The sequence below is a fragment of the Antechinus flavipes genome, chromosome 1 (assembly GCF_016432865.1).
Source record: "Antechinus flavipes isolate AdamAnt ecotype Samford, QLD, Australia chromosome 1, AdamAnt_v2, whole genome shotgun sequence".
NCBI classification, from domain to species: domain Eukaryota; kingdom Metazoa; phylum Chordata; class Mammalia; order Dasyuromorphia; family Dasyuridae; genus Antechinus; species Antechinus flavipes.
Window position 1 is genome coordinate 16546349 of NC_067398.1, and position 26839 is coordinate 16573187.

At 39.3% G+C, this 26839-nt stretch overlaps 2 protein-coding genes across 2 annotated transcripts in view; one reads left to right on the top strand and one right to left on the bottom strand.

Annotated features, from left to right (window-relative positions):
• The window catches only part of APPL1 (adaptor protein, phosphotyrosine interacting with PH domain and leucine zipper 1), a 47330-nt gene extending 39707 nt beyond the window's left edge, over positions 1-7623 (top strand). The window contains exons 21-22 of the mRNA XM_051979464.1: positions 1102-1191; positions 2602-7623. Coding sequence (XP_051835424.1) covers positions 1102-1191; positions 2602-2751 — 240 coding nt within the window. The 3' untranslated portion in view covers positions 2752-7623. The remainder of the gene's footprint in view (positions 1-1101; positions 1192-2601) is intronic.
• Positions 7624-7694: 71 nt separating this feature from the next.
• ASB14 (ankyrin repeat and SOCS box containing 14) lies at positions 7695-21641 on the bottom strand. The gene is made up of 10 exons (XM_051979478.1): positions 21541-21641; positions 20102-20360; positions 19092-19146; positions 18239-18389; positions 17997-18155; positions 16776-17021; positions 14726-14897; positions 10765-11308; positions 9322-9475; positions 7695-8598 (listed from the first exon to the last, which is right to left on the bottom strand). Exons 2-10 carry the CDS (start codon positions 20221-20223, stop codon positions 8420-8422), a joined length of 1782 nt encoding a protein of 593 aa, XP_051835438.1. The 5' UTR covers positions 20224-20360; positions 21541-21641; the 3' UTR covers positions 7695-8419.
• Between the last annotated feature and the right edge of the window lie 5198 nt (positions 21642-26839).

A 26839-nucleotide genomic window follows, 5' to 3' on the forward strand; every position in this document is an offset into this window, starting at 1 on the left:
CTCAGCTTCTTTGTGCTAATGATTACTTCATGGAGTCATTGATTTCTATTAATCCTATTCTATTTTTCATAGAGCCTGTGACATGGCTAAAGGTTACCATTTTCACTTCTAAAGAATTCATTATTTTTCCATTTCTTTCCTTCAGGGCTTTTTAAAAAATCTTTTACATCATTTCTTCTAAGTATTATTATGATCCATATGGAAAATCAAATTTTTTTTCTTTAAGTATCTGCTTACAGTTGTTACAGAATTACTCTTTCATTTTGGAATCTCTACAGTTGCAATAATTGTTGCTCCTGACTGATGTTTTCTTTGCTTTATTCATCCCTTCATCTTTATTTTCTGAATTGAGACTTGTTGCCAAGATCATGCTCTAGCCCCTAATTTGCTTTTGAGTTTAGTAGTCAGCTTTGCTTGCCTCAGGTAACCTCGTTTCCCATGCTGGTCCTCATTTTCTGAGGTTGTCTTCACAGATCTTTAAGGGACTTTTCTAAGTTAGGGACTGAAAAGTCCTCAGGTTTGAGGTGTCCCAATCCAAGAGCCACAGTAACATACTGATTGCTGCCCTATGAACCCCTCTCTTCCCCCCCACACATACACATTTCCAAGGTTTATACCTTGAGGGGTCTTTGGGTAGAGCCTTTCACTTCTGCTGCTGCCAGACACAAAGTCTTTCATCATGGTCCCTGTCTTGGTCATTCTGAGAGGCTTCCCTTTGCTGGCAGGCCTATGGCAATCAGGAATGGAGGAGTCACTTTTTGTAGCTTCTCATTTAATTTCTTGATTATTATTCAGTCTGGTGCAGACTTCAGGGTTTTGCTGGTGTAGGAATATAGAAGCCAGACACAGTCTGCCTCCTCCCCACTGAGGTGTTTTATTAGTACAATCACAGTTTCTGAAATATATTTTGAAGTTATACGCAAATGTAAAAATGAAGTATAGAAATAGCCCATTTCATAGCTGTTTTAATAATGTAAGGGGATTTAAATGTGCTGTTTATTAAGGCTTAGTCAAGTAAGAATTGATTTCTAGAATAGATAACTAAAAGAACACATACATAAATTTTATTCTGTACAAATGAACTTATCTTTTCCTCTTCAGGATCGCAGAGCATCAGAGAAGCAAAAGGAAATAGAGAGGGTAAAAGAGAAACAACAGAAGGAACTGAATAAACAGAAACAAATTGAAAAGGTAACTTTTTTTTCCAATGATTGACCTGGAAAGTGAAAAAATTGATATTTTCACATCCATGCTGTTATTTATGTGTTCATGTGTTGTGTCCTGCTTTCTAGAGCCCTCATGTTGGGGTGACAAAACAAACCCCCACACCAGGGTGATTAAAATATACTGTCTTTTTTTTTTTAATATTTTATTTTATTTAATAATAACTTTATATTGACAGAATCCATGCCAGGGTAATTTTTTTACAACATTATCCCTTGCACTCATTTCTGTTCCGATTTTTCCCCTCCCTCCTTCCACCCCCTCTCCTAGATGGCAAGCAGTCCTATACATGTTAGATATGTTACAGTATATCCTAGATACAATATATGTGTGCAGAACTGAACAGTTCTCTTGTTGCACAGGGAGAATTGGATTCAGAAGGTAAAAATAACCCGGGAAGAAAAACAAAAATGCAAATAGTTCACATTCGTTTCCCAGTGTTCTTTCTTTGGGTGTAAAATATACTGTCTTAATGGAGAAGTGATGAGGCAAGATTCCTGAGAATGGTGGGAAAATGGAGTCCATTTATTTCAAGGACTTTCCCCTTTTTATACTCTCATACCCTTATGTAACAAAAACACTGTGCTTGCACCCAGTTTATACTACACATGTGGGACCACATAAATAACATGCAAATAAATAATATGCACGTTAGTATGCATAGTTTACTACCTGGTTTCCCTCTGCTTCAATCACACCACAGCTTGTCACCGCCCCCTGACTTTTCAGGAAGGCCAAGAACTCTTCGGAGAGAGGGGGACCCAAACCAGACATTGTCATCAGGTTCCCTCTGGGTTGAAGGGTCTTGTACTTCACTCAGAACTCCCCCACTGTCTGTGACCCTTGACATTCAAGTGTGGTCACCTTAAGAAAAAAGAGACACCAATGGGGTGCCAGAACGTTTTGGGAGCACTTTTGGAACGGTCTTTAGGACCTGCATCCATACTGCTGACAATCCTGACTTGGGACAAGTCCTGAGTTTTTGAGAATGCATTTTACTTTTTAATTGTTTGAAATTTAGCTCTATTTAAGCTAATTGTAATAAATAAAGTGATCGAGCTGAGGTACAACTCTTTTGACAAAAAGCTGTCAGTCAGACATGCAGCAAGCATTTATTAAGCTGTGTGTCCAGCACTGTTCTTGACATTAGAGATAATTTTAAAATCAAAGTGGAATTTTAAAATGAAACTTCTTATAATGTTTTCTTTTTAAGAAATAATTCTAGGTCAATTAAGGGAGTTTCTCAAGTGTTTAACTATTTTTGCAAGCAAAATGAATTTAGAATACCAGTAGCAGTTATTATTTATTTTGGCCATGTGGTTTTCCATTTGGTTATAGAGAGCCATGAAATTCATTATGATTTTTTCTTTCTACCAGGATTTAGAAGAACAAAGTCGATTAATAGCTGCCTCCAGTAGACCAAACCAGACGAGTGGAGAAGGACAATTTGTGGTCCTTAGTAGTAGCCAGTCTGAAGAGAGTGATTTGGGAGAAGACGGAAAGAAGAAAAAAGAGTCAGAAGCATGAGGTTATCCATTTCTTGGTGGCCTTTTTCCACCAAAAGAATCTCTTAACAGTTTCTGAGGTAAAACAGCACAAGTTAAACAACCCTAAGAGGCATCAAGGTGGAGACTTCAGATTTTTTATAGAAGACTGAATTTTCCAACCACATTTTACGGTTTTTTTCCCCCTTAAAATTAACTTACGGTTATTATAATAACAATAACTTAACACCTAATTCCACGTTTAAAAAAAACTGTCTGTTTACTGAAATAGGTTGCTGCAGTTATACCGAGTTGACTTTTGTTTCCTCCATTTCAAAACTTTTTACCTTGGCTTTGCAACTGGGTACAACTAAAAGGAAATATTTATCCTTGTGCTTCAGCTGTACGTGGGGATACTATTTCCGTCTGCTGGAAGCAGGAAGAAGGTGTGTGCGAACAGATTCAAAATCATTTGCATTTTATTGCAAAGAATCACTCATCTTTGTGAGACTTATATTACAACAGTGAATGTGCAATACACTTTGGAAGAGGCCCAGGACATAGGTTTTATGTGTATGGTTTTAGAGTTTTCAGGGAGGTGCCATTTAATCATAGAATGCATCATTGGCGTGACTTCATGGGATGTAATTACATCATGGTGTGTATGGAAATAGAAACCAAGGTTTCTCCATGTCAAGATGAACTTGGCTGTTGACATGTGACCATCACATTCTCATTCTCAGGGTGGGACTTGAAATACTGCTGCAAAGTGGTAGTAGTTAAGCTAGAAGATGTTGGGAATTGTGAAAGGACATCTTTTTGTTTAAGTACATTTTAGATATTAGATTTGGATAAGGCAAATTAGCCTTTGGTATCTGTTATACTCAGTGATGAATTCTATTTTTTATATCATATGAAATCATAATTTTCATTACAATTGAGTAACATTACAACGAAAGTTCTCAGCAATTATGTTTACTGATTAAGCAGAAATCCCTGAACTATTTGGGGATTTGTGCTCACTTGGAATAATTTCAGCTGACATTCTCCAAGTCTTCACAGCTAAATAACCTTCAGCTTCTTGCTATGTATGATATTGAATCGTCCATAATGGCAAATAACTAATTTATATAAAATGTCATATTTGCACTAATTATTGTAAATAATACTATTCTAATGAGTGGGAGACACATTCTTAGGTTCAAAAACATAATGCCTGGTATGTTATAGAAAAATGGAAAAAGGAAAGTGGTTTTGGTTCTGAGTCGTAGTTATAAGTGATAACAATTTTCTACAGGCCTCTTTCATATCAGATGTTTATTTTTTACAATTATTAATGTTTCTGACAAATAATGCTTCTCCTAAATTTAAGAATTTAATACAATAATATAGCAAATTAAATGTTTTAGCCAATTTCTGAATTTGGTCAAAAGTTAGTTTCCAATAACAATTGGGAATTTCATAAGGGAAAATTTTATTCTTTAAATGCAACTTTTTTCCTTAAAAGTGAACTAGAGGGGTTCGGTTTTGGCTTTCACTCTGTGTGGATTACTGCTTTCTGTGATCATTAGAATAGGTGTCATCAGATTGTTAATTAGACCTTTCTTATATCTGTCTTTGTGTGCCAAGTGGAAATTTTGACTTATTTAGTCCTTATTGGCAGCATTATGTTAGACCATCTGATTGAATTTGTTTGAGAATAATATGGCTTACTCTTTATATAGTATAAATGTCAACATGAACTAATTCCTTCACTTAAAAAGTTGTTCTTTAATCATGTATAATGTATAAAATCTTGCTCTTAAAGTCATTTATGATAAATAGTGCTTATTCTGCTTACATCATAGATTGTGTCCTTTTACTTATGTCAAATGGAGTCTCTATAACTTATAATAGGGAAATTCTTTAAAAGCAAGAAACAAGGGAAAGCTTTAGCAAAAAGGGATGCTCTTTGTAAGCTAGTAAAAATAAGATCTTTAGTACTAATAAAGCACTAATACAAAGTGAGGAAGGCAGTCAGTCTTCCTATTTTTCTTGCGTCCCTAAACTAAGCCCTCTCTTTTGTTTTGAGGTACTGTTAATTTTAAGTTAAGCCCATATTTAAATGTAAATTGGAAAAAAAAAAAGTCAAACAAAAATTATTTTTAATTAGTTACTATCCTGCATGATTCCAGCCTCAACTTTATGCAGATAACTGAGAGTTGGCTGTATATGTTTGTTTCTGAGCATTGTAAAGGGACTTTTTTCTCAATCAAATTTCTTCTACTTGACTAGTTGAGAGTTTCATTTCTTCTTGCCTAGAAAATTTATAACCTGTTAACTGATTTTTTTTTTTTTTTGGTTTCCCTTCAGTCCCTACTGTGTCCTAGAAATCTTAATGCACTGAGCTGATCACTTCATTCTTCTGTTCCCAAACCTCCCCATTGCCTCCTGAATCAAGTGTAGACTGATCTTGGCATTCAAGACCCTTTACAGTCTGATTCCAACATGCTTTTTCAGCTTTATCATGTACTGTACCCTTATTCTATATTCTATAGTTTAGTCAAAGTAAAACAATGTTATCTCTTATGTCTCGACCTGTCAGCTCCCATCCACTACCCCCAGCCAATCTGTATACTGAAGTCCTTTTGTTGTAAGCCCCACCTTCTCCATAATTGTTTCCCCATCTTCCCAACTGAAAGTGGTCTCTCTGTCCATCTCATTCCTGGCACTTTACCTGAAACACTCCCTCCTTTCTATTTGATTTATGTGTCTTTCCCTCTCATGCTACATCCTTCATATTATATTACAAGCTCCTTGAGGGAGGGGTTCATGACAAAGATCTTTTTGCCCTCAGCACCATAGGTGCCTTGCATGGAGTAGGTGCTTAATATTTTTTATTTAATGAATCCTGGTACTAATAGGATTAGGATTTAAGGCATTTCCCCCAAATTGTTAGCAGGAAATTTATAACCACGTACCTTTTTACCAAAAGTTAAAAAAAGATTAGAAGCCAACTATGACATACTCCTCTCTACTATTGTCAAATACTAAAATTGGACACTTGTGGCATCTTTAAAATAGTGCCTGAAGTCAGTGTTGTGCCATATTAGAAGACCTCCACTTCATGGATTTTTATCATAGAAGCATAAAATTTAATTAATTTTTTAAAAGGCTATTTTGATCTAAGTTAAAAAGATAAAGAAAAAAGGGAATAGATGATTGAAAAATGAACACAATGCTAATATGAGAATTCTCATTTAACAAAAATCGACCTTTCCACAAATTTTGAAGTCAGAAGCATTTTATAGAAAGTTTTCTTTTAAACTCAAAAATAATTTAAGCACCCATTACATTGCAGGGCATTGGATCATAACATTGATTTTGGTTTTGTTCTAGTTTCATTTAATAACTCTAGCTCGGATCTGCTTCATTTCAGGTGACCAAAAGAGCCCTGTTATGGTGAGCATTTTATTCCCAGTGGAGAAATGTTGGCTCACTTTACATTTATGAAACTTGATCCTCATTTCCATAGAGTTAAAGATTCAATTATTAAGAAGCAGCTGGGGGGGGGGGAGGATCAGAATTTCCTTATATGTTTAAGTCATCACATTTGATTGTCTAAAATAATTTACCATGTATGTAAAGAACTAACAGAATATGTCCATGCTCAAATCAAGTTCATGTACAAAAGTGACTACTTTTTGTAGTATATTTGGGTGATTTTGTAATGTGACATGGGCAATTTTTGTAATGCTAGATGGTTTCTTTTGGTGATGTAATTTTCAGCAGTTTTCAATAATTAAATCATGCAAAATTTCCCTTTAGAATTGGGATTGTATATAAGACAGTGGTGTCATTGGGATTTTTTTAATATTGTAAAAATAGAATATTGCTGACAGGACTGAAGGTAATATGCCATTTGAATTTTAAATGTATAATAAAATACATGTTTTATATATAATTGGGGTTTGAAATAGGTGAATGGAATATAAATATTTGTATTCAATCTAAGTGCTTTCAAATGATATACATTGTGAAAGATTTGGACTTTTTTCTTCTGTTTACAATTCTACAATTCCATGTATTGCCCCCTTTTCAAGCATGTGATGGGCATTGAAAAGTCACCTCTTTCAATATTTAGATTTGACACACTAGCAGGCTTACATTTGCCACCATTTTGATCTCATTATTACCAAATACTTTCTAAAGAATTGCCATACTCTAAAGCAGTCGTTCAATTCAAATTCAGATAGAAACCACTCTTTGCCAGCCACATATTGACTTAGAAAACCACAAATCAACATTATATTGTATCGTATTTTTTTGTATATTTTGTTAAATATTTCCTACTTGCGTTTTGATCTGTTTCCCGAGTTTTGCTGGGCCAGATTTGACACCTCTGTTCTAAAGGATCAGATGGAATGTATACACCAGCATAGATCTATCTATATGGTATTGCTTAAATGATATAATTTTTACATGTGTTCTATTGATCATTTCTTTTAGTACTTAACATCCCATTCACATCTCATTCTTCTGATAAGAGTTTTATTTGTGTGGGCCAGTCCTCTATTTTATAAGGTTTGTAACTTTTGGAGGGGTCAGGGAACAAAGGGAATAGAATTTTTACTCATCTAATTTAACTAATAAAAACACTTATATATTCTACATATATATAACCTGACCCCATAATTTGAAAGAAAAAAATAGACTATCAATGCCAGTTATTCCAGCAGATGTTTTCGTAAAATCCATCACTAAATTTCCTCCTCCTACAGTCAATGTGTGCTTGTTAAAGTAGCCTATGGTGCTTTTAAGTCCTATATCTGATAAACTCAGTGAGGCTCTGTACATCATGTGACCATATGCTTCTGGAGGGTACTCTTGTTTACTAAATTGGGCATTGCCATTAAATTACAACTATGGAAAGAGATTGGTTCTCTGACATTTTGTTTTTTATATCAGAATATTGATGTATTGCCTAAATATAAGCACAGCCAGATATTCTTGGGATGCATGTAAAATGTTTAATAATTAATCTAAATTTCTACACATAGAAACTGGTGTTTACAGCTTTTTAGAGGCAAGTCACCCAACTTCATCCCATCACATTCATCTGCCAACATATACAGTAAAAATGTGCTAAAAATAAAAACAATTACAAGATAAGTCATCAAAGATTCCATTTTCTTGAGAATCCTTTCTTTACTAAAGTGCAAAAGTATATGGATAGTTTTGGAAAGATTTCTAACAAGCAGAAATGGAGCCATTCCAGTTAATTTGAGATTTGGGGGCAACGGTTTCATTCCTAAACTTTGCGTCTGCCAGGGAAGCGGTGTGGTAGAGTGAACAGAGAATGGGGCCTAGGGACCAGAAAACAGACCCACCCTCTGCTCCTGCCCACACATGGGACACTGGGCAGGCCTCCAGGTGATTGTGACCCCCATTCTCTTGCACTTATCTGCTTACTGGTTTTCTTCAGTCACTGGAGGGAGTTCACACCTGAGCTCTCAGGCTGACGAATCCCTGATCTAAATCTATTTGTATAAAGCCATGATCAGCTCTACTTGTAAACAGTAGGTAGGCAGGTAGGTTCAGAACAGTTCAGGCAAGGGGGAAGGTTAATGGCCAAGTTACACATGCTAGAGAGAACCAGGAGCAAGACAGAATGGTTTCCTGTTGTAAGGAATCGCGTTCCCACACCTGTGTCTTCTGCTGAAGTACCTCAGTTACCAGGTCCCTGCCAAGCATCCTTGTCCATAGAGGTCATATTCTCTAAAACGCACGTATTCTTTCAGCCGATTGGGTAGTGGAAGAAATGACATGAAAACGGGGCAGCGCAGACGTAAGCGTCCCATGCATTTCCGAATCTTTAGACGACAAAGATGTTTTAGGGAACGAGGGTTTGCTAAAATGGGGGGAAAATAGATTATCCCCAGAGTTAGTTGCTTTATCTTTGGATAAACATAGGGTTTGGTTAGCAAAGATGTAAGAATGACCCAACAATACAAAAGTTAGCAAGTTTTTCTTCTCTTAGACTTACTTCTAAAGGAATATTGTTCAGTACTTTTCACTTCTCATTTCTGCCCACCTGGGTCAAGACTTGGGCTATTGAGAAATCAGGAATGTGAAACCAGGTAAGTCACCCTGTCATGTGAGACACCTGGCTTTAATGGTTTTCAACTTTATTTCCTAAGGACTTCATAGTAAAGGCCTGATGTCATTGCATGCTAAGGCCTAAAGATCACCAAGAAATGGGAAGGCAAGATGGTGTCTAGGAATAAAGGGATGGGAGAAGGTTCCCAGTGACTCGGTCTGTACAGTCTCCCCATGTCCTACACCTACTGAATCACTGCAATTATTCATGTAGCACACCTTCCAGATGTAAATGAGGATAACTGCTGTGACCTCAAAATTAAACCATAATTTATGTGGAAAGGGGAGAAATGGTACTCACAGAGCACTCTTAATTTATTTTGGGGTCTAGAGGAAAGTGGTAATAATAAATCAAATAGGGTTTTTTCTACATATCAAATTTTCAACTAGGGAGATTGATGGCTCTTAATAATAAGATGGGAAATAAAAAAAGGGGCCATCATCAATGCTTGAGCTGAAAAGCCCTGGTACTTACTCAGTACCGAGTTGATTTCTGACCATGATGTCTGTTCTTGGAGAACATTTCTCAGCTTGGAGCAGATCTGAACTCTGTCGACATAGTCAAGCATGACCTGAATGACCTTCCCGGACAGGTGCTGCAGCCACGGCAGAGTGATCACTTCGCAGAACTGAGGAAGAGAATGACGGCGTCATTGAGGAGTCAGTGAGGGCGGCTTGAGAGACGGCAAGGTACTGTCAGCACACCCGGGGTCTCTGGTGCCGGGCAAGGCAACACCTACAAAATGAAGTCCTGTCAGGGCTGAGAGGATAGAAAATATTTCATGAGCATTTACATGAGCACCAGCCCTGTCATACCTGGATCTCATCTTTAGACAGGAGCATCTAAGGACCTCGTCGTTCATAGGAAATCCCTCAAGTTGGATTCCTGGATTGCTCCCATGACAATAGCACATGTCATACATCATCTTGTTTTTGCCTTGTCTGATGTTTTGACTTTTTAATCAGAGGGATTTCGTATGAATTTTTCTCTTTATATCTTTCAAGGAATCTTAAGTAATTTTGATGTCTAGACAGAAGCCTTCTTTTTTGGAAGAGAATCATTAAGTTCACATTTTTTAATACCAATGAAATCACAGATGGATCATGATAGAGCTCACTTTTCACCCAGAGGGGGTTGGGTGTCAGTAACATGAGGTGAGAGCTGATCCCTTGGCCCTGCTCAGGCACCGGTGGGTGCACAAGCCTGTGGCCACACCATGGGAGATGAGGGAGTGCTCCCATACACCCTTCGTTCTCAGGCGAGTTTAGTATAAGGTGGTAATAGAGCTCAAAGTTGGGTAAATTAGAAGCTTCTTAGTCAATGCACCCTGGTTCTATGTTCTAGAGGGGCCCAGTCTATCCCACCCAGGAGGCACTGCAACACTGACATCCAGCCCCAGTCTTTAGGGAACCCAGGAATCTGCCAGCGAGATGACTTGATTACCCCATTCTGTCAGGTTATATTGCTCCAGAGGACAGCGCCTATCGATTTAAATGGCTTCTGACTTGCCTCTAAACCTGTTCCTTGATCTTGAGCATTAGAATTGGTTGAGAAATTAAAAGCCTCACAAGCTGGTCGTGGCAAATCACCACCCATTATTTGGCCTGGAGAGGACAGAGCGCGTGTGAATGTGTCTGCCTTATGTCCTAGTAAAGAGCAAGCAAACATCAAAGGTGACACATGGCGGGCAGAGGGGGTATTCTGAAGTCACATGACAGCTCCTGGCCGACTCCTCTGAGCTAAGACCCTGCCCTCTGAGACGCATCTCCCAAGGCAATGACGGAGGCGTTTCCAGCTGAATCGCTACAGGTTCTGTGCGTATTTCTGTTGTGGACTTCCCATGCCTGTTTATAAAGACCATGGTTTCCAATTAAATATTATACACACATAAATCCCCATGAGTCACTCGGACCTTACCGGTGTATCTCGGATGACGGTCGAGGTCCAGCCTTCAAAAGTGTAGCGGGAATGAACCTTATCCCCATGGGGACAGTCAAAGCACCTCTCCGTGTCGTACCCGTAGTTGAGCAGCAGCCTCAGCATGATCTCGTCTTTGAGGGTGTACTGCAGGGCGGAGGGGAAGTGCATAGGGTTCACCCTGCAGACATAGTTGACGTTGGCCCCGTGCCGGAGCAGCAGGCTCACCAGCTCGTAGTTGCCCATGCGCAGGGCGATCTGCAGGCAGTTGACTGGGTCTTGATTGGGCAGAGCCCCGGCATTCAAGAGCAGCTTCACCGAGGAGACGTCGCCATTTGATACAGCAAAGTACAGGACGGACTTCCTTTGGTCGGCGTAGTGCTTGCGGATTTTCTGGTCCAGCATGAAGTTGGCGTCGAACCCAGCTCGGAGGAGAAACTCGAGGCACTGGGCGTGGGCTCCAGCTGCCGCACAGTGAAGGGGGCTGATCCCACTGCTCTTAATGGCAGCCACGTCAGTGGCAGGGACCAGAATCTTCAGTGCTCTGTAAACAGAAAAGGAAAAGGTCCCAACCACTTCTCAGAATCTCCTCGAATGAAAATTCACTATCAGTCCGTGGCGTATATCCAAAGGTAAGGTGGCCCATGTGGGCAGCTCGGTGGTGCAGTGGATAGAGCTCCGGGCCTGGCGTCAGGAAGACCCGAGTTCTGGCCTCAGACACTTGCTGGCTGTGACCCTGGGCAAGTAACTCAGTGCTGTCTGCCTCTTTTTTCTCATCTGTAAAATGGGCTGGAGAAGGAAATGGCCAACCACTCCACTATCTCTGCTAAGAAAACCCCAAATGGGATCAAGCAGATTTGGCCATGACTCGAACAACTGAACAAAAAAGCAGTCCCTTACCCTCAGAATGCTCTTCTTCCCCCAGTTTCCTTCCTTCCTTGTGCTGACAAGTGTCAGTGCTGCTGCCACTGCTGTTCTCCCGGTGTGAGTTTGCAGCATCTTTCTTTGAACATCCTTGACTCGGTTCTTAAATATCCTACATGTCCTCCCTAACATTCAGGACGGGAATCTTTTCCACATCGAGCCAGGGTGACCTCTCGACCCTAAGTCCAAAGATAACCTGTAGAGTTCCATGGCTATGGACCGGGATTGTCTCCTACCTAACACACTTTTACTGTTCCCTTTCCTCCTGTGGCCTTCATTCCCAAGACCCAACTTCTGCCCCTAGTGGTGAGCCAGCCAAGCCCAATTCCTCCTTGGCCATTATCACTTCTCATAGAACTTCATCCTGCAACTGGATCACTGACCATCATCCTTGAAATACTGGCTCCCCATCATGGCATCCTCCTGGAGGGGCTTTCCTAGGTCGTGGCCCCTGCGCCTTTGAGATTGCCTTCAGTTTTGAAAATTACTCTGTCTCATCAATCAATCAAACATTTAAAAAGCACTTACTATGCGCCATTCATGCCTTTCCTCACTTTCTGGAGTACTACCCCTCCCAGCTCCCTTTTAAATTTTTTTCCGTTAGAATGTCTTATTTGCTCCTGTTTCTACCTGAAGAACTTCATCCAATGCTCAGCACGTACTGAGAACTCCATAATGCCAGACACAAGACCAAGAAGATTTTCCTCTTTCATAGAGTTCATGCCCAATTCATCGTTGGTGAGAACAAACACCGACTCCTGGCTAGCTACACGTACTTGTCAGAGTAAAGATTGGTTAGTGTCTGTATCTCAAATACAAGTTTTGGGGATTTTTCAATGGCAGCCCAACTTCAAGGCCAAGAACGGCGGCTTGCAGCTGAGATAATGACTCCCCTAGTGGGAAATTAGACTCTAGTTGCCATCTCTCCTGGCACAAGACTGCCCCCTATTTTAAACAACCTAAGTCGTAACTATGCTGCATGTATATATACGGCAGATAATTAGTTCCTTCAAGACCTGAACCCCATGTCTTATCTCCAAAGGGTGCAAATGCATCAAGTCTGAAAGGTGGCTTCTGCCTGGAATGCTATTTGAATTGACTTTTGTCCAAGGTTCGTGACCTTTCCCCTTGACCTGTCTAGGATTTTACAAGAAAGGCATAGTTTTTGTTAACCTATAATAATCACCAAGTCATGGAAGCAAATTCAACTCATGGTAATTCTTTGGCCACAACCAAGGAACAAGCATTTCTGTCTTTAGATCAATATTTGCTTCCCCACGGACTTAGCGTGTAACCTACATATATAATTGATGCTTAAGCAAAATATCAACTAACAGCTTTAAACATGGTACCATTTATTAAACACATTCCATGTGCCAATCATGCTTTAAAAATGATCTCATTTGAACTATGGAGACTGTGGATCAAAGCCTAAGATTTCGATCTTTTTGTCTGCATCATTTTTTCTTTCTCGTGTTTTTTTTTTCTGTTCTGATTTTTCTTATATGATGAATATGGAAATATGTTTAGAAGAACTGCATGTTTAACCTATATTGGATTGCTTGCTGTCTTGAGGGAGGGACAGAAGGAAGGAGAGGGAGAAAAATTTGGAACACAAGATTTTGCAAAGGTGAATATTTAAAACTATCTTTGCATGTATTTAGAAAAATAAAACCTAAAATTTATTTTATTTGATTCGCACAAAAACTCTGGGAGGTAGGTATTATTACCCTATTTAATAGATAAGGAAACAGATTAAGTGACATATCCAGGATGACACAGCTAATAAATGTCTGGGTTGCATTTGAATCCAGGTTTTCCAGACTCTAAGCCCAATCTCGACCCACTGCACCACCTACCTGCTAGCTTTAGACTCGCCAACTGTACCTCTAAAACCTTCAACAGTTTCTTGTGGGTCTTTTCCAACATTTTTCCACTCATAGATTACCCAGAGTAGACCAAAATCACTAGGAGATCATGTTGCCCACCACTTTGCTTACAAGTTGCTGAAAATTTATCAAGTCCTCAGAAATCTTTTGGAAAATGTGCTCAGGTTGGAAGAGTTCCATCAGCTTGTTTTGGAAAAGTTATGTCAATCTCTGTCCCTATGGTTCCCCTTACCATCCCTATAGTTTTCTCAACCCTAACTGACTGTCCCTCACTCTCCTATGTAGGTTAGTTCTGTGGAGACAAGGACTGTCTTCCCTTTTACATTTGAATCTTCACGAAGGAACACAGTCCTAGGCACATAGTAAGCAGTGATATTTTTTTTCATTCATTTGTAGCATCCCCTGTGACGTCACTTTCCCAACATGCACCATATACAGATTGAGTTCACAGAAGGCAATGGCTACTTCCACAGAAACCTTAACAGGTAGATATGCTTCCCAATATCCTTCCTATCAATTATCAGACAGTCAGAGATAATTTTCTTTTAATCAATTATTGACTAAAGTAATCTATGGCCAAGATGGTAGTTTTGTTGAATTTTAATAAGAAACATGGCAATGTTTTAAAAAGTTAAGTAACTATCCTTTAAATGTGGAAATATAAGCTTAAAAGAATTGCACATTTGATCTTGGGTTGCTATCTAGGGATGGGATGAGGGGAAGGAAGGGGGGAAAAAAACAAGGTTTCACAAGGGCAATTGTTTAAAACTATCTTCTCATATATTTTGAAAAATAAAAAGCTATTCTTATTTTTAAAGTAATTATCCTTCTAAGTATTTTTTGCAAGTTTGTGTTATTTATACTTTTGAAGTTATTGCAACTTAAAGCTGCACCCAGATTTTTGGGCCATCCTAATTTTTTGTACTTATCTAGGTTCATGCGACTCTTCTCTAACAGAAATATGCTCCTGGAGAGCAAGAATTATTTATTTTTTATTTCTGACATCTGGCACATAGTAGGCCTTTAACAAATGTTTGTTGACTTGAGCTAGACCTAATGTTACTGAATCAAACCGAATTGAACTGGAAACCATCATCGCAAAGCACACTTTTTGAAATTTAAATGATATTAATAGTATTTGGACTTACAGTAAATGCCCTCGATCAGCAGCTACATGAATAGGCAAATGGCCTGAACTTTTGGGGACATTGGCGTCTGCTCCATATTCCAGCAGAAGAGTCAGAGAGTCGGGATTTCCTCCTGCGGCAGCTTCAAGCAAAATGGATGAAGCATCTGAAGCCTGTGAGAGAACATTAGCCCCTGGGAGGGCAAATAAAATTTGGTGGCTTTTGATGAAGAACCCTAAGTGTCTTTTTGCAGACTCTCCCCATTATTAATCCTCATTACAACTGAACATCTACCATGTACAGACACTATGAAATTCTAGGAGGAATTCATTTTTTAACTTTGAGCTCTAACTTCTCTCTTTCCTCTGCTTCTCAACTACCTGTTGAGAAGGCAAGTGGTATGGTACCCATTCTACTTGTTAAGTCATGCAAAACACATTTCCATATTAGCCTTGGCACAAAACAAATGAATAAATGAACAAACAGAAAAGAAATAAGTGGAAAGCATAAAGAAACTAAAAAAAATTAAAATATGGTTTAATTTGGTTTTTGAGTACATCAATTGTCTCTGGAGATGGATAACATTTTTCATCATGTGACCTTTGGAATTGTCTTGGTCAGAATAGCTAAATCTCATGTTTAGATGAGTCTTCCCACGTTTTTCTGAAGCCATAATGTCTCAGAGCACAATAGTATTCCATCACAATCTTGTACTACAACTTGTTTGACCATTCCCCCGATTGAGAAACATCCCCTCAATTTCCAATTCTTTCCACCACAAAAGAGCTGCTCTAAATATTTTTGTAACAAATGGATCATTTTCCTTTTTTCTTTGCTCTCTTTGGGATACATATCTGGTAGTGGGATTCCTGGATCAAAGGATATGCCTACAGATTTATAGCTCTTTGGGCATAGTTCCAAATTGCTGTCCAGAATGGCCAGACCAGTTCACAGCTTTTTCCCTACTTTTTCCAACATTCGTCATCCTCCTTTTCTGTCATAACTAATTTCATAGATGTGATGTGGTACTTTGGAATTGTTTTAATTTTCATTTCTCTGATCAATAGAGCATTTTTAAATGATTGTTGCTACCTTTGATTTCTTCTGAAAACTACCTATTTTTATTCTTTGACCAATTGGGGAGTGGGTCTTATTTTTATAAATTTGGTTTACTTCCCTATATTTGAGAAATGAGGTCTTTATCAGAGAAACTTGCTATAAACTTTTGTCCCAGTTTCCTGCTTTCCTTTTCATTTTGATTGCACTGATTATGAAATTCTGGGGATGCAAAGAGAAACCTGCCTTCGGTCAGCTTACATTCTAGTTGGAAAGGAGGCAGTACCATGGACAAGGACTGAGTGCCAACTGAATGGGAGAAGCAGAGTTGACTATGAATTAGTGGATCCTTTCCAGATCTCAGATTCTATTATTCCGTGATCTGTTTTTAGAAGGATGAGTAGGGTTTGAATAAGGAGAAAGATTGGAAGAAGTTAGATGATAAAGTTAACCCCAAGCAAAAAGTGCGTGCTAAGGAGGAGATGCCAACTTCGGGGAAATACAAGGATCTTCAGCATTCACTTCATGATATAAGCCACTTACTGTGCACACAAAAATAATTCTTTTCCATTATTTTCATCAGGTATTCACTAGTCATATGGCCATAGATAAGTCTTAGTTGCTCCATTTTTAATGGGCATGGGGATCAATGACCAGGTACCTACTAGGTTCTGAAAGATAGTTTTCTAAGCACTGACAATGCAAATAGAAAAGGGGGACATCCCTGCCCTCAAGAAGCTTATCCTTCACAACTCCTAGCCTAAGAGATTGTAACTCAGAGGATGATGATTAGAAAGTGCTGACGGCTGTGTCACTGTGGACAAATCCCCTACTCCTTGCCTCAGTTTCCCCATCTGTAATTTCCTTCTAGCTCTAAATCTAATGATTGGATCGGGCCTCCTAACTTGGGGACCCTGACTGGGAAAATCATTTTATTTCTAGACCTCTCTACCCAGTCCCAGAGAGGTTGAGATAAGCACAGGTGGAGGGAGTCTCCACAGCTGGAGTTGCTTACCCTTTTGTAGTAAGAGTTCCATAACTTCCGTGTGCCCACCCTGGGCAGCGAGAGCGAGCGGCGTGAATCCATAGGTGCTCTGTGGGTCGGGCTCGGCCCCCGAACGCAGCATGAGGTCCACCAGGTCGTTCCTGCCCAGCCGGGCGGCCTCGTGCAACGCGGTCCTCTTGTTCACACAACGCAGGTTGACTTTGGCTCCAAAGGTAATCAGCAAGGAAGCCATGTCATAGGAATGGTGTTTGATGGCTAGGAGAGCATGAAAGAAAGAGGCTGCAGGAGCTAAAGGCAAACAACCTTCCCTCCTCATCAGAACTCAGTGGTTTTCCCTGTTTAGAAAACCAAATAAAATTTGCAAAATTCTCTTTTCCAGATACTTAGAAATAGCTAGTGGTGGGGTGGATAGAGCACTGGCCCAACAGGAAGGCCCAGATTCTTACTAACTGGAACTCTGGGCAAGTCACTAAAGCTCTGTTTGGCTCAGTTTCTTCCCCTGCAAAATGGGAATAATAGTTTATAAGGAGAGAGAATATTATAAGATTTATGAAAAACTTTCAGTCAAGTGCTTGGCACATAGTAGGCCCTATAAAATGCTTATTTCCTTCCCTCCAAAACACTTCCACTCAAGTCCTTCCCTGATGTGTGGAGACAACATGTTTTGATGGTTAAACCAAGGTCTTTCTGAGCTAGTAAGACACTAAACATGCTTCAGGGGTTAAACTGTGTGTCTCATCCAAGGGCCAGCTAAACTAAATTTAGAGATGCTTCTCTCTACAAGGTGGTTGCCCAAGTTCAAGAGATTTAACTAAATTAGGACCATCAGGGCTTTGTCCAAGGATAGAAAACTTAACTTGTACCAACAGCACCCTCCAGGGTCCCTTTCTTACTCCTCTCCTCCCTTGTCCATCACCACTTCCTAGTAGTAGTAGCTTCAACCCAAGACTTGTTCTCCCTCCCCCACTTTGCAGCTTGTTAGTTTGGAAGGCAGAGATAATACTGCCCCGATCTTCTTCCCTGCTCAGTGTATACTGAACGTTTGACCCAATACCTGTGCTTTCAGTGTCTGGTGGTCAGAAGGGGCTTGTTTCTATTCCCCAAAGCTCCTTTCTAAAATCCATCAAAAATCCTTCACCGACACCGAGAGTTTTCACCCCAATTCCTATTCAACTCTGGAGCATCCGAGTTGGGCCACGTCTAATCTAAGTACAGGAGGTTTGCATTTACCCATGAGTAAAGGAGAATGGCCGTCTTCATTCTGAGTGTTGGGGTCACAATTATTGAGAAGAAGAAAACTGGCGTTTTCCACGAGGCATCTGTCTGCCGCCAAGAAGAGTGGCGTCTCGCCTTTCCGAGTAGTTCGCTCCCACAATCTGGGCTCTGAACCTGAAAGACCCCGTTGGATAAAAGCAGTTAAGTAATGTGGGGGCTCCCAGGAGCGGGAGGGAGAGGCCAAGGGAAGCAGCTACCTTTCAGAGTGAGCTCCAAGATGTGTTTGTTTAGCTGGGCTGCCGCGTGGTGTAAAGGGAGCCAGCCCGCCTCATCCACCTCCTCAAATGCCGAGACGTGCTCCGACAGCTTTGAGAGAGCATCTTCCTCACCTGTAGGAGGCAAGCTCACCTTTGGCATGGGGGGCCAGGACTCGCATTCCCTCCCCTGAGCAGACTCAGCCCATTTGGGTCCTGCTAGTTAGACCCAGCGGTCTGGACCCATCCCATTCCACCTACTGGAGCAAACTCCTCGAACTGCATTTTGTTAGACTCCCCTCCAAGCAAGTAGTTGATGAATATTGAGTGAATGGATTTGTTAAATGACTGTTCACCAAGTTAGTCAATTGTCTTCCATCCACAAGGTATACATGAGGTGAAAAAATGGAGTGTGGATATCAATTTTCCATGGAAGGTCCAACAAGTAGGGTCACATAAAGAAAGGCTTTGGAATCAAATGACTTGGGTTCAAAGGTCTGTCTTTTGTCTTCCTTTGTATCTCACTTAGCCCATATATCTGGGAAATAACAGGTGCTTAATAAATGCTTATTGACTGATTGAATCTACCACTTTTTCTCTCTGTGACCTCAGACAAGTCAGAACCTCTCAGAAGCCCCTTCCATCTACAAAATGTGGATTGTCTTTAATGTTCCTAGGCCAGCCCATGTTTATCTAAAGTGTTCTAAGAGCCCAGAGGATTAACTGATCCTCCTTCTCACCATCTTGCTTGAAGAAATAGCTTCTTTGTTGTCCCAAAGGGAAAGAAAGTTCCTTAAATTACTAAAATCAACTCTTACCATAAACCCTTGAGGGTAGGATAAGGAGGGTACTTAACTGTCTTGATTGCTTCAATAATCTTCTTATATTCCAGGCTCAAAGAAGAGTGGAGACTATATGGAAATTGTAAAAAGAAAGAAAAAAATTGCCACTCCAGTAGTGGGGAACATTAATATCAAACAAGAGAAGAAATGATGAGATTAGGGATCTGGGAAAGAAATCTAGGACTGACTGATTCCTAGGAACGAACACAATAATGTATGGAGCAAACTGTGGCAAGTAGAGACTAAAATGCACACACGGGTGTGTCGTGACCATTTACATCGACAACACCAATGACAAAGCCAGAAGGATGGCTTAGATCTGACATATACTAGCTGGTGATCCTGGGCAAGTCACTTAAACCCTTACTGTGAAAGAGAAATAATCAATTATAGAGGTACCACCTATTCCCCAGAAGGTTACTTGAAGAAGGTGCATTGTTATGTCATAAAGAATGGAGACTGGTCCTGTGTTTTCACTAGTTTAGGGAACTCCAAGGGGAAATAAGTGCCTCCACTAACACTATAACTTAACATCATAGACCAGAAGTTCTTAACCTGGAATCTGCAAGCCCTTTTTTCCCCCCTGTGAATAAAAAAATATATATATATTGATAACTGTGTTTCAATAAGATTTTTGTGATGTCAAAGTGATTATATTGCTTAACTCATGCTAAGGGTTTTACTCATGGACTAATGCTGTGTATTTTATTTTATGCATTTGAATACATGATTCTGAGAAGAGTCCTTACATTTTACTAAACTCCTGAAGAGGTCCAGGACAAAAGATTAAGAAATCTTGTCTTAGCGAGTTTCCTTGAGTACTGAGACAAAGTGTGACTTGCCTAGGGTCCCACAGCTGATGTGTGTCAGTCAGGGAAGGGATCTGCACCCTGCTCTTCTTGGCTTCGAGGCTCTGTCCATTGCATCATGCTTTCTCTCATTCACAATTACATAGAAATATGAGCTGTCACAAACATTGTCATAAAGAACACATTCAATGTCTCTCCAGTGGGGACGCCCTTACCTCTCGCTCTCCTCCGCATGTTGTATGGTATCAGGCTTGTATTTATCCTGTAAACTCTGCTGAATGACAAACTGGGTGTCAAAGTCATCGTCCAAGTCTTCATCGTTGATGTAATTATTCATGTGATGTGTGTGTTGCTTTAAACCACAATCTAAGCGATGTTTAAATTGTTTGCTTGTTTTTCTCAGTTGTAAACTCCAAATTACAGCTGCATTGGAGAAAATCTCCAGAGAGACAGAGCTGGTTACTGAGGAAAATGCTGAAAAAAATTATTTTTTAAAATTTCATTTCATTACAATCTTCTGAATTGATTATTTCCTAGTTTTAAACCATCAGAAAACATTTACATCCATACTTCCAAAGCAGGGGACACGTCATGATCATTAAATGAACATGGTCATTTTGAGAATCACAGACTGATCAGAACTGAAAAAAATTTTCATAAAGTCATTTGGTCCAGACAATACCTAGACAAGAGACCTTTTTATAATATCACAGACTAGTGGTCATCCAGCTTCCGCTTGGAAGACCTCCAGTGATGGGGAGCCTACTATTTCCCGAGACACATCCCTTCCACTCGGAGAACTCTGATCCTCAAAGAGTTATTTGCCCAGAATTTGCTGAAATCTATAACACACACAAACATATATATCCCATGCATTTGCACACACATACAATATCCCATGCACTTACAGTTACAAAAAGTTATTTTCTATTAGAGACACTAGAAAATAGTGTTGGATTTAAGAATTCAGGATATAGAGCAATGTAAATTTTTTCAGTAAGAGCTGGATTGGGAACCTCATTCACTCTTCCATTCCTTCTCTTTCCTATATTATAGCAAGCTGAGAAGAGAAAATTCAGTAACCGTTCCAGACTGAGGTTGCATTGGGAGGGACCGCTCCTGCTCCTGGTGTGGACATTTCCTCCACCAATGCACAGCAGTTCCTCATCTATATTCCTAGTTTCTGAAGATTTGTGTGAGGGCACCCAAGTAACTTGTCCAGTGCCACACAGGATATGTCAAAGTCAGGGAGCTGAACCCGGTCCTTCTGCCTCTATGTCCTATACAAGGCGACCTCTCAAGAAGGGGATGGGGGAAAAAGGGGACAAGCACATGTTAGTAAGACACTGAAAGCATTGAAACCTTTAAGCCCAACAATGAGTAGAGAGCAAATCTCTCAGCACCTGTAGCATCCTCTCCCAGAATGCATTTCCTGTCCCCAGAATGTTGAGAAGAATTTGTATATTCCATTAACTTAAAAAAAAAAACTTAATAAATAAAACTTTTTAAAAATAGCATAAGAACAAGTAGACTCACGAGAGCATAAAATCCGCCTCACTTGTTTAAATCCGAGGCATTATAGGAAATCCTGCAATCATTTCAGCTCTGCTAGAAAAATAACTCGCTACACATTCAAGCTCCAGTCTTTTTTTACCTGTCCTTGCATCGGTCAAACAAAACTGAAGTTGGAAATTTTAAGAACGTAACCAGCTTGAAGATTTTCATTGACACCCAAGCAATCTTCCCTCTCCTACAATGCTGTGAATAGCCTTACTATAAATACCTAATCATAAGACAGCCTGGCAGTAGGTTGGCTTTTCACATGTGGGCTGGCTATGTTTGGAAACACAAGCAAAAGACAAATGGAAAGGATTTAATATCTTGGCCTTTACTGGCTAAGAGGACATAAAATGGAAGTCCTCAGAGGAGAGGAGTGGCCCCTCCATCCCTCTCCAGCCCTCCTTTCATTTCTACTCCCATATCCAGACCCAAGTTAAAATTATCAACAAAACCTGGTTTGACCGGAGTTATCAGTTAGCCATCCTGACAGTTCAAGATGCATTAGGCAGCTGCTTTCTTTGGACCGTAGTGCCGACCTTAAGGGGTTCTGGGGAACATGAGGAATGAGTTTAAAATAAACAATATTTAAATGTAATCTGGGAAAACCGGCATTACGAGATTAGACCAGATGATAACGTGACTGATTAAAAATTATGCAGTTTGCAGGATTGTGCAATGATCAACTAGACTTGGTTCTTCTCAGCGATTCAGTGATCCAAGGCAATCCCAATAAACTTTAGATAGAAAATGTCATCTGCATAAAAAGAGAGAACTATGGAAACTGACTATATACTATTTTCACTTTTTTTTTCTTGTGGTTTTTCCCTTTTGCTTTTTCTTTCCAAACATGATACATATGAAAACATGTTTTAAAAAAGAATATACTTGGTCAACCTGCCATCTGGGGGAAGGAGTGGGGGAAAGAAGGGGGAAAATTGGAACTAAAGATCTTGCAATTATCAATGCTGAAAAATTAGCCATGCATATATCTTATAAATAAAAAGCTATAATTAAAAAATATATACATTTAACAAAAAAAAAGTTTTTTTACATGTAACTGAGGAAAATAAAAATAATAGTTAAATAAATAACAATGCTGTTTCAAGCATCTTTGAAGGCTGTGAAAGAACGTGAGTAATTTGGAAGCCAGCTTGGAGCCCTAATTATTGTAAACTAACTTTCCCACTGTCTTTGCTTATATTCTTTTTTATCTACAGGCAGCAGATTCTTTGGAATAGCGTGTCATTCATGAGAACAAACCCCACAATAGTTTGGAAGAGCTAGAAAGAAGATGTTCCCTCTGTGAGTCTTCATTATATACATATATGTGTGCATGTGTGTGTATGTAGACTATATATGCATAATGAATTACAATTCATTGCCATATAATGCAGTACATTATTATATACGTCATTATATAATGCTTTATGTGTAAGATCTTATAGACATAGACATAAAATCCATTATCCAGAATTCATACAAGGATATAAGGACATTTGCCTGACTGACATAGGCCAAAAGAAGGGCAGTTTGAGATGCGTATCAGCAGGTGAAACAATCTCATTTGGAAAACCCAAACACAAGTGTTGAATGGGGTCTGTTGTAGCTATTGGTCATCCTTGTTTTCAGAGAGGAGCAATTACATCACAGGGCTGACTTGTGAGTTGGATTTTTTTTTAATTGTCAGCCCCATTCTCTTTTCCTGACTCATCAAAGACCATGGCAAGACAAAAGTCCTGATGAACGGGGATGGCCCAGGATACAGTCGATGACCGTGGGGTCTCAGTGCTCCCCAGTGCCTTTTGGCTATTGGAACACCTTGTTCTCAGTCACTCATTTCACCTGGGGAAGGCTTCCAGTGCTAGGAACTAGGTAGACATCCCTCTCACTAAGGGCCCAACAGTTGACCTGTCTTTAGCCCTTTGGCCCAGCTGATTTTACCAAGGGGTGGTTGACACAGATACTACAGCTTTTTGAAGCCACAAGTGAGAGCCAAGTGCCAGGTGGACATCAGAGGTGGATGAGCAGTCCTGAAGAGGCTCAGCAAGCCTTCACATCAAGGATCCTAGTCCCCCAAATACCCTTATGCACTCCTGACACCATCCTGGCTTCCTTGGAGCGTCTCTGGTCAGCCTGACCTCTACAGCAAGCTTTGGGGTTAGATAATTTTGTAGTCACATAAAACTGGGTTCAACGATATTAATAAAGGTTCAATACTGTTTTTCTCCATAATCCTTTCTTTTGAAGCTTAAAGCTCTAGCTCAAGTATAATTACAGAAATAGAAATCTAGGTTATGATTTCAAAGGGAGGTCATTAAATAACCTGGCTCAATGACTCATCTAGCTAGAGCCTGATAGAATTTCTTTAAGGAGGGTTAGGGACCAGATTGGAGACAAATTCTTCCTAATGTCTCATAGTCAAAGGGATCAATTTAAGTAGTTCTCAGGGACTATAAGTCAGGGGACTTAAATGTACACCAGAAAATAGGTACCATGTGAACATGAGTATCACAGAAATCATAATTCCATGCTTCCTCCAGTATCATTAAACTTGAAAGAACTTAGATAAGCAGAGCTATAACGTATTTTTCCCCTGAGGCAATTGGGGTTAAGTGACTTGCCCAGGTCACACAGCTAGGAAGTATTAGGTGTCTGAGGTCATATTTGAACTCAGGTCCTCCTAACTTCAGGGATGATACTCTATCCATTGCACCAACTAGCTGCCACTCAGAGCCATAATCTTTTTTTTTTAAATAACTTTTTATTGATAGAACCCATGCCAGGGTAATTTTTTACAGCCTTATCCCTTGCATTCACTTCTGTTCCGATTTTTCCCCTCCCTCCCTCCAACCCCTCCCCCAGATGGCAAGCAGTCCTTTACATGTTGAATAGGTTACAGTATATCCTGGATACAATATATGTGTGCAGAACCGAACAGTTCTCTTGTTGCACAGGGAGAATTGAATTCAGAAGGTAGAAATAACCCGGGAAGAAAAACAAAAATGCAAGCAGTTTATATTCATCTCCCAGTGTTCTTTCTTTGGGTGTAGCTGCTTCTGCTCATCTTTGATCAACTGAAACTGAATTAGCTCTCTTTATCAAAGAGATCCACTTCCATCAGAATACATCCTCAAACAGTATCGTTGTTGAGGTATATAATGATCTCCTGGTTCTGCTCATTTCACTTAGCATCAGTTCATGTAAGTCTCGCCAGTCCTCTCTGTATTCATCCTGCTGGTCGTTCCTTACAGAACAATAATATTCCATAACGTTCATATACTCCAATTTACCCAACCATTCTCCAATTGATGGACATCCTTTCATTTTCCAGCTTCTAGCCACTACAAACAGGGCTGCCACAAACATTTTGGCACATACAGGTCCCTTTCCTTTCTTTAGTATCTCTTTGGGGTATAAGCCCAGTAGAAACACTGCTGGATCAAAGGGGATGCACAGTTTGATAACTTTTTGAGCATAACTCCAAATTGCTCAGAGCCATAATCTTAAGGAGACAAATCTTGGTAAAGAGACTCTATAGGTAAACTAAGTCAGGTTACAGAATAAACTACACTTAGAATTTTCACAATGGCCTGATTGAGAGGGGAAATTTATCTATCACTAAAATAATCAAGAAAACTATGGTATGGTCAAGGAAATCTGTACAAATTGCTAGGAAATACTAAATCATTTTGGGGAGCTCAGATTTCCCTTTTTGCTTCTACATGGGGGATGTCAGTTGACATTATTTCATAAGTCAAATTTTACAGGTGACATTAATATAAACCAGACTTTTAGTTAACCAAAGAGTTGTAGGAAGAATGACCCTGATCCCCAAACAGAGCATTCCCCTCTTTCAAGCAGACATAAATACCATGAAACCTTAAAGCCAAATGCAATATAATAATGATCATCAATATTAAATAACATCAAGTCTCCTTGTTCCTGGTCACCCACCCTCAATGGCCATTTCATCAGCAGCTCTGGAGGGGGATGCTCCTAGCAGTTTTGCTTTTCTGATTCCAAGTTACTTGCACAGATTTCCTAGGCAGTTCTGCTAAAATACTCAATAGATTCAATACAATTTAGTACAACTTCCTAAATTTGGTTTTCCAGTTACAAGTTTATGTAGTGAAAACCAATTCAAATCTTCTGGAGTTTTTATCCTGACTAAAAATAATTTTAAATTAAGAAATTATTAATAAAATAATCTTAATAAAAATAAAAATTAGGAACCCACAATGTACTCCAAAGTTCAGAGAATTTCAGTTTTTACCTATCACTTGCCCTACTTTTATTTGAACTCTGCACTTTCATTTGAACCATGATGGACAATGCCATCAACAGGCTGGAAGAAGAATTTTAAAAGGATCTATATATGCCTGCCTAGGAAAATGAGCCCTTCTGTCTCTTAATATAAAAAAAATTTAAATAAGAAAAGAAAATATTTAAATTATTTTTCTTAAAATAATTTTACATTATTGCTAAAATGTATTGAAAGCCTCTATATCCCATTAGAAACATTCAGAAGTGAAATGAGCAGGACCAGAAGATCACTATATACTTCAACAACAATACTCTATGATGATCAATTCTGATGGGCATGGCCCTCTTCAGCAATGAGATGAACCAAATCAGTTCCAATAGAGTGGTAATGAATTGAGCCAGCTACACCCAGCCAAAGAACTCTGGGAGATGACTAGGAACCACTACATAGAATTCCCAATCTCTCTATTTTTGTCCACCTGCATTTTGGATTTCCTTCACAGGCTAATTGTACACTATTTCAAAGTCTGATTCTTATTGTTCAGCAAAATAACTGTTTGGACATATATACTTATATTGTATTTAATATATACTTTAACATATTTAACATGTATTGGTCTCCTTGCCATTTGGGGGAGGGGGTGGGGGAAGAAGGGGAAAAATTGGAACAAAAGCTTTTGCAAGGGTCAGTGGTGAAAAATTACCCATACATATAACTTGTAAATAAAAAGCTATAATAAAAAATAAAAAATAAAGAAACATTCAGAAGCTAATCACAGGTAGGTAGGTAGGTAGATAAGATAGATGATAGATGATAAATATAGAAAGATACAGACAGATAGCAAGCAGTAAGATAAATCCTTGTTCTCAGAGAAAAAAGTATAATCATATTGCTTTCCCAATGTGAAGTTTACTACTCTATTTTAATTTAAATTTGTGTATCTTTATCCTATTATCCTATCCCCCTCTTTTGAAGATATATTTGATGTCATATTATCCAGAAAGAATGATTTACTTTAAGGAGCTAACTTTTAATAAGGGGAGGAAAAGCCTAGAAATTCATTTTTTATAATTCAGTCATTTCAGTTTTGTCCAATTCTTCATAACCCCATTGGAGTTTTCTTGGCAGA

Coding starts and splice junctions, on each gene's coding strand:
- ASB14 (XM_051979478.1), bottom strand. CDS start 20,223: ATGAATAATTACATCAACGATGAAGACTTGGACGATGACTTTGACACC. Junction 17,022..17,996: donor CCATTCTCCTTTACTCATGG/GTAAATGCAAAC, acceptor ATGCTCTCCTAG/CCATCAAACACCATTCCTAT. Junction 11,309..14,725: donor GCTGATCGAGGGCATTTACT/GTAAGTCCAAAT, acceptor TTCTGTTTACAG/AGCACTGAAGATTCTGGTCC.